Here is a 12,990-nt window from a genome sequence, read left to right as displayed (position 1 = left end):
GTGCAACATGAGCAGATCTTAATTTAATGCCGCAATCGACAGTCTATTCATATTCATTTTGTTAGCAATAGACGTAATAGATTTAATTTTTGTCCAATTTAGTAGCATTTTTGCCCCAAGTCCCCAGGCCAAAAGGGATAGTTCACCCAAAAATTAAAATGTGATGTTTATCTGCTTACCCACAGGGCATCCAAGATGTAGGTGACTTTGTTTCTTCAGTAGAACACATATGATGATTTTTAAGTCCAACCGTTGCAGTCTATCAGTCGTATAATGCATGGCAATGGTAACAAAATCTATGAGAGTAAAAAAAACATGCACAGACAAATCCAAATTTAACCCTGCGGCTCGTGACGACACATTGATGTCCTAAGACACGAAACCATCGGTTTGTGCCAGAAACCGAACAGTATTTATATAATTTTTTACCTCTAATACACCACTATGTCCAACTGCCTTGAGCGCGCGCATCGTTTCGTGTCTTAGGACATCAATGTGTCGTCACGAGCCGCAGGGTTTAATTTGGATTTGTCTGTGCATGTTTTTTTACTGAAGAAACAAAGTCACCTACATCTTGGATGCCCTGGGGGTAAGCAGATAAACATCACATTTTCATTTTTGGGTGAACTATCCCTTTAAGCGCGCCGCCTATGGCTATACAGTCATATAGAAAAAAAGACCAAAAGACAGGTATGCCTACAAACAGACAGATAGCTAGATAGACCGTGTGTTACTAAGTGGTTGCTGAGGTAGTCTGAGTGGTTGCTAGTGCGGTTCTGGGTGGTTACTATTCTTGGCGTGTTCTGGATTGTTGCTAGATTGTTCTGTCTTTTTGATAGGACTAGTGGTTTTCAACCAGAGGGCCGGGGCCCACTAGAGGGCCTTAGCAAACTCCCAAAGGGATGCAAGACCTTATTTTAATTCACCCCCTCAGCAACTTTAAAGCAACTCTTTTTTCTTTAAAGAATCAGCATTCCCACTTTCTTGAAAACCTTGAATATATGAGGAGTATTTATATTTATAACATTTAATATTTATAAATCTATTTAAATGTGTGATTTCTAGATCTTGGTCTAGAAAAGTCATGCATGAACCGAATCTTATAATTCCATAGGCATTTTAGAATTAATTAAATCAGATATTTTGGGTAAACATATTTGTAAAAAAAAAAAAAATCCTTATCCTTCCTTCCTTATTCAGTGAATCAAGAAAAACTGAAAAAGTCATTTTCATATTGTGGGCAGTGGGGGGCCTTGGAGTTAAAAAAAAAGTTGACAACAGCTGTAGGGTGTTCAGAACGGTTGCATGGTGACAGATTACAGAGTACTAGCCTAATTTTCGTGTGAAATAATAATTGAAAAGCATGACTTTTCTCAACCTCCGTCATTTATCATAAGTATATATATATATATATGATTTGACTACAAGAACATACTTCCGTTTAAGAACTCGTTGAGCTGCTCAGGAGAGAGACACCTTCCTCTTTGTTAGACATCAGGAAGTGATGCATACACACACGCACGTATGTTTTGAAAGTTGGATTTCCCCACCTCAGTCGGTGTAGCGAAGAATTAATGTATTGCTTAATAATGGGATACATGTCAACATCTGATCCGTCTGCGGTATGTGCGCTCGATGTTTACACTCTACCTGATATTGTCTTTTTGTTCGTGGTGAATTCTGATCTGTTTTTAACTACGTGTTTGTATGTTTACATTTAGAAATTCGAACAGATGAGTATCTGCATTCGAAAATAAAAAGCGGGAATGAATGGCGGTGCCTACTTAGTTTACATTCATCACATACAGTATAACACATAACACATATTCGGTGGTTGATAAAAACTGTAAAAAGTGAAACTATCGAGTGTCTTGAAGGTAGTTCACCAAAACTGATCCTTCATTTACTTATCTTCTTATCGTTTCAAAACCGTTTGACGTTCGTTCTTCTGTGGAACATAAAATAACATATTAGGAAGAATACGACATTCTCAGTCTTCCATTGCAAATTTTCCATACAGTGAAAGAAAATATTCATGACTTGTGCTGTCATTCTGTCTTCTCATTAATTTGAATTCCACGTAAAACATAAAGTCATTCAGGTTTGGAACAACATGAAGGTGAAATCATGAAAGAATTTAGTTTTTGAGTGGCTTTTCCATTTAAGGAGCTATTTTCACTTACCTGACCCTTAAAAACTTTAGCTGGAGCAACCAGGTTTTTTTTTTCTTTTTTTGTGTGTGTGTGTGTGTGTGTGTGTTTTTTTTTTTTTTTAGGGGGATTGTCATACAATTTTACCCTCTGTGTATTTGAACATTTTGAATATCACTATTTTAGGCTAAATATTACTTGGTCACAATCAGGGTTTTCTGAAAAAAAAAAATTAGCAGTTAATTTCATAGTCATTGGGGCATTAATTACATTTTTAAAAAGTGCCATGTTTTTTATTAATATTTATTTTTTGCATATTTTTTAACGTGACACCTCAGGACACTGATTGAATTGCCACTTCAATGTCCCATTTTGCAGGTGCTTGGCTGAACATTTAAATCTGAGCTCAACCAATCACAGTTGTGTATCAACCGTTTTCCTCAATCATGTCGGATTTGAATGACAACTCTTTGAACATAAATTTCTTGAAAGAATCTGTGTTGAAGAGGCTCTGTGAGTCTCTTGACAAGGCCAACAATAAGGGATGGCGAAAACTGGGGGAGATTTTGAAAAGTGACAAGCGATTCAAAGTGAGGTAATAACTTTTTCTCTCTTTCTTTTAATGTAATATATACTAATAAACTCACAGTCTTTTTCTTACTGTCTCCTTCCACTCACATGCACAGTCTCGATGATATGGACATGTGTTCTCTGAAGGCTTTGGAGGCGGATGGAAGTCCTTCCCGCAGTCTGCTCAAACTCATTGGAGATCAAGGATGTATGGTGGGTGAACTGGTGGAGTTTCTACAGATCGTGGGTCATACGGATGCCCTGCAGTGTCTGAAAAAAGGTACAGCAGCCTCAGTGTAAACATGGTACAGAAAGCGTGTATGTTTCAACAGTGCATCACATTATCTAATGTTGATTGTTTTGTAAATGCTCTGTTCTAAGTATTAATTCACAAATGTGAAAGCGAAACTGAAACATGACTGTGACACAGGCTTGAAGAAGTGATATTTCTCTTAGGCCCATGCAAAATGTGCACATTTTTTCCTGTACCAATTGTCAAAGAAAATATGAACTCTGTGTAATGGATTTAAAAATGCTAAATTGTGTTAATATGAAAATATGTGCGGTTATCAATATTAAAATATTAATGTGCACAGCTCACACAAAAGTCACTTTAAAACCAGCCAGCTTTCTGCTAGTCAGTGTGGCGAGTTTGTGTGGCCAATTTGTACTTTTTGCGAAATCTGCATGTAAACCTTTCACACAAAATTCCTGATTGCTGATTTTTTGCCTGCTAGTAGAACAACAGTAAATATTACTGCACCTTTACTTACACTCTTTTTTTTGTAACTGAAAGCATTACTGTAATACGCAACTTTCAAATGACGTGCATTCAAATTCTGCTGAAACTTCTGGCATAGATTATGTGCAGATATAGTCTTAAGTGATTTATTTGCATTCATAGGTCAGTTTCAGTTGCTGTTTTCTGAATTGATCTCACAGGATTTCAAATCCTTGTCCAGCCGCAGTCGGTGGCTGTCATTGCTGGACACAACCTTCGTCTCAGTTGTTATGCTGTTGGTGCTTCACATGTGCAATTCCAGTGGTTTAAGAAAACGGAAGAGGTGTGTAGATATATAACATTGCAAGCAAGCAACATAAATAACTGTCAGTCATTCACATGAATTACATAACTAAGGCAACCCTTCAGGTACATAACAGCTCCTCCCCAGACCTGGTGTTCAGTCCAGTCCGGCTCAAAGATGCAGGGTTTTACATCTGTCGGGTGAACTGTGGAAACGCATATGAGTTCAGTCACTGGGCCCAAGTAGATGTCCTCGATGTTCCACCAAGATATGGTAAGTCATTTGTGATCAGCAGAGACTAAGAAATTTGGTTGAATTGTCTTGATTGACATGATATGCCACTGATATCAAACTTGATGCTTTTTGATCGGGATTAGTGTCTCTGGCTTCAGAGGGTAGGCCAAGGGTGCTGATCCAGCCTCAACCTCAAAGGCTGCTGGTGGGAGATTTACTCGATCTGGAGTGTGGAGCTATTGGAAGACCACTACCGCAATATCAATGGTACAGAAACGGAGTGCCGATCAAAAAAGCCACTAAGAGGATGTACACAGTAAGAGGACCAACAGATGACACATTTTTGGATAAATTCACTATTGTTCACTTGGTTAGATACATTTCATTTCTGAGACAGCTTGGATGAAGTAGATTTTAAAAAAATTCTACACTGAAAAAGAAACAACTCAGAAAATGCTAGCAAGTTTCACAAATAATTACAAAGAAACGACAGGTAATACATTGAATTAAACATGATATTATGAAGTGGAAAGACTGAAATTATATTTTCTTGTAAAATGTACTCCAATATCTTTGTATTATTTTCAACTGTCAAAAATCTAAATTTTTACAATGTAGTGAGAGTGATTGAATTATAATTTTTTTGTTTAAATCAGGTCAAGAATTTGTTGCCAGAGCACCAGGGAAGGTATCGCTGTGAGATCTTCTGCAGTAATGAACGAACATGGAGCAATGAAGTGGATGTTGTTGTTGTTGTTGTTATAGGTATGCATCATATATATTGTTTTATATTTATTCTTTGGTTAGATGTTTTCTGAACAGCAGTGACTTAAAGGCACCCAAAAATTTTAATTCTGTCATTTACCCACCCTCAAGTTAGTTGCTGGTCCCCATTGACTTGCATAATTTTTTTTCTTTTCTCCATACTTTGGAAGTCAGTGAGGACCAGCAACTATTTGGTAAAACTCTTCTTTTGCGTACAGCAGAAGAAAGAAACTCATACAGGTTTGGAACAACTTGAGGGAGAGTAAACGACGACAGAATTTTCATTTTTGGGTGAATTTTCATTTTAAGGCTGGAATACATTACACGACTTTAAAGATTTTAAAACACTATGCGTCATACACTTGCCGACTTTGCAAATGGTTACAGAGAAATCTGGTCATCATACACTAATCGACTGTGCATCACACACTCAAGTTGTTCGGAAATGCAGAAACATGTTCCTCGTTGCTAAAAGACGCATGACAAATAAAAACAATATGTGCTCTAAAGTTGGCTCAAATCTTATCTTCCGATTGTATGAAATCATAATTGTATAAAACAATAATTTTACAATAAACAATAAAAATCATAATTTTTATAAAAAAAAAAAAAATGCATACTGGCTGCTACTTTTGGAAACTAGCATTGACTTGCGTTCAGACTGCAAATCTGTGCAAAATGCGTTTAGTGTATTCTAGCCCTTAGTTTTTACAGTATAAATCTAACATGCATAACTGCAGGACAGTCTAGTTCAGATCCCTAGAAATGGTCTTTGCAATGTCAAATATTTCCTATCCAACTCTAGTGCAGAGACAATTTGTACAATGATTTGTATGGCAATGTAATTCATTCTAGTGGACTGCCTGATTGCCGATAACATATAATGTTATTGGTCAATTTACCAAAAAAAGTGTGAGCTTGATGTCTTTAAAAAGTAAAATTCTTTTTTATCTGTATTTACTCATTTTGTGGTCCAACCCTTTATTCTTCCTCAAGCAAATCCTTGCCATTCTGAAATGAAAGAGCCAAGAATATCTCGTGAAATTTCAGGAGCAATGGAGTGCTCTGAAGGTATTATCTAAGATGTAGTGGCACCCTTCTAACATCTACAGACTTTTGACATCAACCCCTTTGTGGAATCTGAATCTACTTCACGTCGTACTAAATAATCATACTGTCACGCCGATTAATGCATGCTGTAAAAACTAATGAACGTTCCAGGTTTAAAACAAGTATATGTGGGATGCATTTGATTACCACAAATAATGTGAATACATTTAGGTCAACATGATTTTCTGTGATGATTGACAGCATGCCGCAGTTGAGCTTGTTTTGAACCCGGAGCACCTTTAAAGATTTTTCACCTACTCTCTTGACTGCTTCACTGATTGAGGTGGAGGAAGACTCTTTGATAGATCTGATCTGCATGACTGTTGCAAAAATGAGAACATTCCCATTCCAGTTGTAAAGTATGCAGTGTGAGAACAAAATGTTTTTGTTAAATGGTGGTAAGGGTTCACTGTGGCAGGATGGGGTTAGTTATCATACCTCAAAACTAGGTTTTTGGTCTTGAAAAATGGTTTCCTCTTGTGATCTATAAGCATTCTTTTCTCTTCATTACTGTTATAATCATGTTCCTTTAAATACGCATGATCTAAAAACCTAATATATTTCTCTTTTATAGATGATTTTTTGACTATTGATAGGGGTAAGTTGTGTTCCCATCACATTTAGTCTTGAACACTTCTGACTTTTATTGCGACAGTGAATGATTATGACTTTTTCCCATCAGATTACAGACTTGAGAAACCTTATGGTGAGTAGACCAAATAATTACTATGGATTAACATAACTTGAATACAAATCAAAATGGCTGGAGTCTAATTTTTCACACTGAAAGTTTTTCTTTCTTTAGCTACAGACAAAGTGGCTCTTCTGATTGGTAACCTCACATATCGAAACCACCCACAGCTGAAAGCACCCATGGTTGACGTGTACGACCTCACCAATCTGCTGCGGCAACTCAACTTTAAAGTGGTGTCTCTGCTGGATCTAACCGAGTTCGAGATGAGGAACGCTGTGGAGGAGTTCTTGTCCCTGCTTCGTAAGGGAGTGTATGGTACTGTGACTTCTATACAGTTTATGCTACTGCAGTCTCCTATAAACATTGTAATCGTAATTTGAAATTCAAGAACCTTCTTCCACTGTAAAGATCCTTTTGTGTGATGTAAAGGTCCCATGGAGGTTCTTCATGAAACCACAGATGCCAATAAAGAATCTTTATTTTTAAGAGTGTACCTCGTTAAACATTGACTTCAGATGTGATTAGGAAAGAATTAGTTATTTTCTCACCATTTACTCACCCTTGTGTCATTCCAAATCTGTTTAACTTGGTGACTTCTATAACAGAAGTATACAGTGACCAGGGGCTCAAAAAGTTTAAAAAGCACCATTAAAGTACCATATAATTTGAGCTTTCACATATTGAAACTTGGTGTGTTAATATCGGTTATGAGACACATGAGAACTAATGACACATGTTTTGGACATCTTTCATGCCAAACCTGGCACAACACATTAACGTGTCATGTTTGAATATGTAATAGATGTGCTAATATTGTAGTAATGAACGTGCACAATATTATTACTGTAGGCACTTTAAAATACTCAGAATAATTCTATACACTTTATTATCTGATTTTAGATAATCCTTATTATTGTGTCGATTTTTAGAATGCAGATTAGCTTCTTTTCCAACACTGTATGCTACATAAAAATTTATTTAGCTTTTCGTAATGGTCTTGAGCAAAGATAGCGGACGAGCTACATGAAAATGCTTAATATTTATTTAAATACTTAATATTTATTTTGAATCATTTGTTTACACATTTACACATTTCTAACTGGACTAAAACATGCAAGCCAGAAAAGATCTTGATATTGGTTACAAATGTTTTCTGTTCTTTTGCACTTTAATCAGTTTGAAACATTTGTTTACTCTATACATATTTATAGATGTATAGAGTATGTTTTATTTAAATGTTCAAGTTATTTTTTTAAAGTTGTTGAACTTGTTTTTAATAGAATAACACTGAAGTTTGTTGATCTTTTCAGCCTGTTTTTGTAATTCAATGCAATACCGTATACTGTGATAAATGTTTCAGCACTCATTGTGATACGTAAATTTGATACCGTCACATGACCGATATGTACACAAGTTCAAATTGACATCTTCAGCCAAGAGAAAGCTTTTGGTTTGGGTAAATGTTTGGTTAATGCTTCATGCAAAGCTATCATATGACTTATGTAATATAGTAAATGTGTCAAACTGAGCTTCTTTTATGGTACTTTTTTGGTCCTTTTTGGAGGTTGAAAGTGTGATTCACTATCCACTTTCATTGTGTGGAAAATAACAGACAATACACTCTGTAAAATATCTTCTATATATTATTTAGTGTTCACCCTTTTTGGAGGTTGAAAGTGTGATTCACTATCCACTTTCATTGTATGGAAAATAACAGACAATACACTCTGTAAAATATCTTCTATATATTATTTAGTGTTCACCAGAAGAAAGTCATACAGGTTTGGAATGATATGAGAGTGAGTAAATGATGTCAGAATTTTCTTTTTTTTATGAAATGACTCTTTAACGATAGCTCCTCCCTTTAGGTTTGTTGTATTATGCTGGACATGGTTATGAGAATTTGGTCCTTTTTGGAGGTTGAAAGTGTGATTCACTATCCACTTTCATTGTATGGAAAATAACAGACAATACACTCTGTAAAATATCTTCTATATATTATTTAGTGTTCACCAGAAGAAAGTCATACAGGTTTGGAATGACATGAGAGTGAGTAAATGATGTCAGAATTTTCTTTTTTTTATGAAATGACTCTTTAACGATTGCTCGTCCCTTTAGGTTTGTTGTATTATGCTGGACATGGTTATGAGAACTTTGGGAACAGCTTCATGGTGCCTGTTGATGCCCCAAATCCATACCGTTCAGGCAACTGTCTCTGTGTTCAGAGCATTCTGAAACTGATGCAGGAGAAGGAAACTGGACTCAATGTCTTCCTCCTCGACATGTGCAGGAAAAGGTGTGCATTTTGTGGTTTTATATCATATTCGCATTGGGAGTTCATACATTGGTTGTCATCATTCTAGCACTAATTTATTGCTTCAGAAATCTACATGACGATGCCACACCAAATGTTGTGCTCAAAGTTACAGCCAATATTGTGTTTGGATATGCCACGTGAGTTACTGAGTGTCTCTCTTTTTCATCCAGAAATAACATGCTGAAGTACATTTTGTTTACTTTCTGACAAGTTATGTTGAGATGTATTATGTTTGTGAAGTTGCCAAGATGCTGAGGCTTTTGAACTGAGTTCAAGTGGATTCACCAATGGAGTCTTTATTAAATTCCTGAAGGAGCGCCTCCTAGAGGATGAGAAGATAACTGTTTTGCTAGACAGTGTGGCTGAAGGTGAGGGAACCTTGAGCATGTTAAAGTTAAATGAAGCGTTACAGCGTTTATTAGCTGAATGCAGGTCCATTAAGCTCAAACAAATGATTAACTGATTTGAAAAGTGTACTACTACTTTCAGTACTTATTTTGCACTTTGACTACTACTTCAAAGATTAATTTTAAATATTAAAATAAATAAAATTATATTTCATCTACTCATGTTTGGTTGCATGTCTTGACAATCAAACTACTGTTCTGATTGTTTGTAGATATGGGTCAGTTTGACCCCACAAAGGGTAAGCAGGCTCTAGAGATCCGCAGCAGCCTGTCAGAGAGACGGTCCCTCACCGATCCCATCCGCCCCGGGGACTACTCAGATGCAGCCGAGGCACACAACCTGCTCTGGTCTAAAGCACATGGTAATGTCAGCTACTTCACAATATTGTGCAACTCATTTGAATAACCATATAAAATAGGTTTTTTTTTGTCAAAATTAAAGTTGTTAATAAAAAATAACATTTTCCGTGATTACTAGTAATGAAAATATTATAATATATTTATATAGTATAATTTTATAATATATCTAATTTTATATATTATTTAATATTATATATTCCATTTTAAAACATTATTAAATTAAGTAACAATTGTATTTATAAAAACCATATATATTAGTTATTTCTTCCTCACCATATTTTAATCAACAGTGTTTTAATTGAAATCATTTATTCATCATTATTATCATGAAGCATATTTTTCCTCATTTCCATCATTGTTGACAATACCAAAAAAAAAAACTTGATCAAACTTATATTTTCATTTCATCTAATTTCGTCATGACATGATTCTTATCATAGGGGGCCTCTATCATATTAACAGATGATAGTTTTTGACAAGTGAAATACTATAGTACTGTAAATGTAGTTTTTCTCAGCATTTGTCAAACTTTTGCATTTGTGTTTCAACCCAGAACTGCCGGAGAGTAAAATTCTGGACTTTGAATGTGGAGTTCAGATAAAAATGGACTTTGCTGCTGAGTTTTCCAATGTGCTGGTCATCTACACCAGCATTGTGAAAAAGCCAGAAGAGATGCTGTCCTGTCAGGCACACATAACTAACCTCCCTTTGGTTAGTGGTCTTTGTTTTTATTTTGGAGAAAGAAACTGCAATTATTCTTAATCACTACCATTAAAAGATGCGTGGTCAAAAAAAAGAACACATTAAATGGATCAAAAGCAATAATAAAAAATGTGTTACATACAATTTCTATTTAAAAATGCTGTTCCACTGAACTCTCTATTCATCAAAGAATGTATCACATTTTTCACAAAAATATAACAATGTTGAAAACAGCACAACTGTTTTCAACATTGATAATAATAAGAAATGTTTTGTGATCAGCAAATACGCATATTTGAATGATTTCTGAAGACTGGAGTAATGACTGCTGAAAATGTAGCTTTGCCATCACAGAAAAATGCATTAAAATAAAAAACAGTTATTGTAAATTGTAATAATATTTTAAAATATTACAGTTTTTACTGTATATTGTGAGCAGATAAATGCAGCCTTGGTGACCATAAGAACCTTCTTTCAAAAATATAAAAAAATCCTAACTTTTGACCGGTAGTGTATATCTGCAGAAGTCAATGTAAAACACTAATCAATCTAATTATTTAGCTGCACAGTATAAACTAATCTGTTTTTTTTTTAAAGAATTGGACTAATAGCATTCTTGTCAATATTCCATAATGCCTATATTGCCTATGTAACAAAGTTCGTAGTGGGAAGAAGGAAGTGACTCAGGTAGGCGGTTTGGAGACTCGTGGCTCTTTTATTTCTTTCCTTAAAGTTCAACAAAACACAAACGGGGCGCTTCCAGCGCGTTCTCAATCTGCCCAGGGCATAAACTCAGTTCAGTCGGCGCTCCTCCTCCGGCTAAGGGATGGCCACGAGTCCCAGTCTCTCTCTCCCACCACGTTCTCCAGTCTGCCCTTTTATCCGGTCTCTCCAGGCTAATTACTGCAATCAGACACAGGTGTTCATCATTTTGCACTTGACCTACTTACTCACCGCTCGTCTCCCGTCCCTCTCTCCCGCTGCAGACTTCGCTGAACCACGCCCCCCTCACCACAGCCTATATATAAAACATGAAACATGTTTCTTAACATATGTTTGCAATAAGTAATGTTTTTCCTATTACCTGACTTTGAAGGATCTGGATGTGGACCCTAAGCTGATGAATAAAGAAACTCTGGAGGAAACAGGAAGCTTCCTACTTTCAGGGAGTCTTCCTCAGCACTGCCTCTACACCAGACTCGGCTCACTGCAGAAACTTAAGGTACAGCTCAAGACTGACTGACAATATTCTTTAGATCTGATTTACAATACATATATAATTCAAAACTACCTTGATACCTATTTTTCCTTCTTCCTGATTTACAGGAGGAACTAGCTTTCACTGTCTGCCTACACGTCCAGTTTAACTCCCTAGACGACCTGGTCCAGTGGAACATGGACATTAACGTCGGCAAGCCCCTCACTGCCAAACTGGATCTCAACTGTCCCACCAGGAAGAACAGCTGTCAGCTGACGTGTCACATGCCGCACAGCCCCTCGACCAGCCCCAGCCACAGTCCCGCGTCTGACCGCCGCTTCCACAGCCAGGGCCCCCAGCAGCACACCAACCCCTACCTCAACGTCTGTGAGCCCCTCCACGGAGCTGTAGGGGGTTATGGGGACTTTCGATTGTATGGTGACCATACATATCAATATGAGAATATGCCATGCTCACCCTTCCTGAACCCACCAAGTATTCCCATTGAGACCACTGATGACATTGACGACATGCAGAATGAGTTCATGAATAGTTTGCAACTCTATAACCACCCCTGAGTGAATACACAGCGTTAAACCAATGATTAAAGGGATACTCCACACAAAAATGAAAATTCTCATCATTTAGCCATCCCAGATGTATATAACTGACTTTCCTTCAATGAACACAGATTTTTTTTTAGAAAAATCCATCTCTGTGAGTCTATATAATGGAAGTGTATGGGATCACCAAAGTTGGCACTTCAAAAATTAAAAACCACACAAAGTGAACTTGATGGCAATCCATCTGACCCCAGTTATGGAAGCAATGGTTTAGTTAAAGTTAGTAAATATTAGTGTTTTTCTCATATACTTGTGGTGTTTTGCTTCAGAGAACATTGATTCATCAACTGGGGTCGTATGGAGTACTGTCACTGTCGTGTTTGCTTTTTGAAGCATCGGCTTTGTCAAAAAGTCAAAAAAGTTGCCCAAAAAGTCATATACATCCGGGACGGCATTAGAATGAATAAATTATGAGAAAAATGATCATGTAAGGTGGAGTACCCCTTTAAAGACTGTGTAGTTAGTATATTAAATGTCAAGGGTGTATTTTTTTCCATTTTGTAAAGATTTTATTTTTTTATTATTATGATAGGACAGATCAGATGTAGCGAAGGGAGAGAGAGAGGGGGGGCTGGATTGGGAAAGATCCTCAAGTCGGGATTTGAACTTGGGACACCGTATTGCAACAGCTGTTAAAATGTTGTCTATCGATTAATGACCACTTTATAAATCAACTAAAATTAATTCTTTCATACATTGATCGCATTCTTTTGCATTTGCATTTGGTGGTGATTGTAATGCAAAAATGTATCATCTCAAGTGATTGTCTCATCTCTATCAGTTTTCAGTCTTTACTTTCATGTGACTAACTTATTACGGCACCTTCAAAATATTT

The 12,990-nt window shown here is 36.4% G+C and overlaps 1 protein-coding gene across 1 annotated transcript; it reads left to right on the top strand.

Annotated features, from left to right (window-relative positions):
• Nucleotides 1–1,545: 1,545 nt before the first annotated feature.
• LOC107699752 (mucosa-associated lymphoid tissue lymphoma translocation protein 1-like) lies at nt 1,546–12,669 on the top strand. Its single transcript, XM_016501101.1, has 18 exons — nt 1,546–1,622; nt 2,529–2,745; nt 2,837–3,000; nt 3,663–3,784; nt 3,871–4,018; nt 4,123–4,295; nt 4,636–4,744; nt 5,741–5,815; nt 6,429–6,452; nt 6,537–6,560; nt 6,660–6,863; nt 8,667–8,844; nt 8,931–9,002; nt 9,106–9,233; nt 9,485–9,634; nt 10,186–10,343; nt 11,431–11,556; nt 11,661–12,669. Exons 2-18 carry the CDS (start codon nt 2,597–2,599, stop codon nt 12,108–12,110), a joined length of 2,454 nt encoding a protein of 817 aa, XP_016356587.1. The 5' UTR covers nt 1,546–1,622; nt 2,529–2,596; the 3' UTR covers nt 12,111–12,669.
• The last annotated feature ends 321 nt before the right edge of the window (nt 12,670–12,990 follow it).

The sequence above is a fragment of the Sinocyclocheilus anshuiensis genome, unplaced genomic scaffold (assembly GCF_001515605.1).
Source record: "Sinocyclocheilus anshuiensis isolate Anshui unplaced genomic scaffold, SAMN03320099.WGS_v1.1 scaffold278, whole genome shotgun sequence".
NCBI classification, from domain to species: Eukaryota; Metazoa; Chordata; class Actinopteri; order Cypriniformes; family Cyprinidae; genus Sinocyclocheilus; species Sinocyclocheilus anshuiensis.
Note: the sequence above shows the minus strand (reverse complement) of the source record. Positions and strands in the feature narration are given on the sequence as shown.

Bases quoted from the DNA above. Each gene is read 5' to 3' on its own strand.
- LOC107699752 (XM_016501101.1), top strand. From the start codon at position 2,597: ATGTCGGATTTGAATGACAACTCTTTGAACATAAATTTCTTGAAAGAA. The intron at 6,561-6,659 runs GTGAGTAGACCA...TTCTTTCTTTAG, and splicing joins CAGACTTGAGAAACCTTATG to CTACAGACAAAGTGGCTCTT. The intron at 6,864-8,666 runs GTACTGTGACTT...TCGTCCCTTTAG, and splicing joins GCTTCGTAAGGGAGTGTATG to GTTTGTTGTATTATGCTGGA.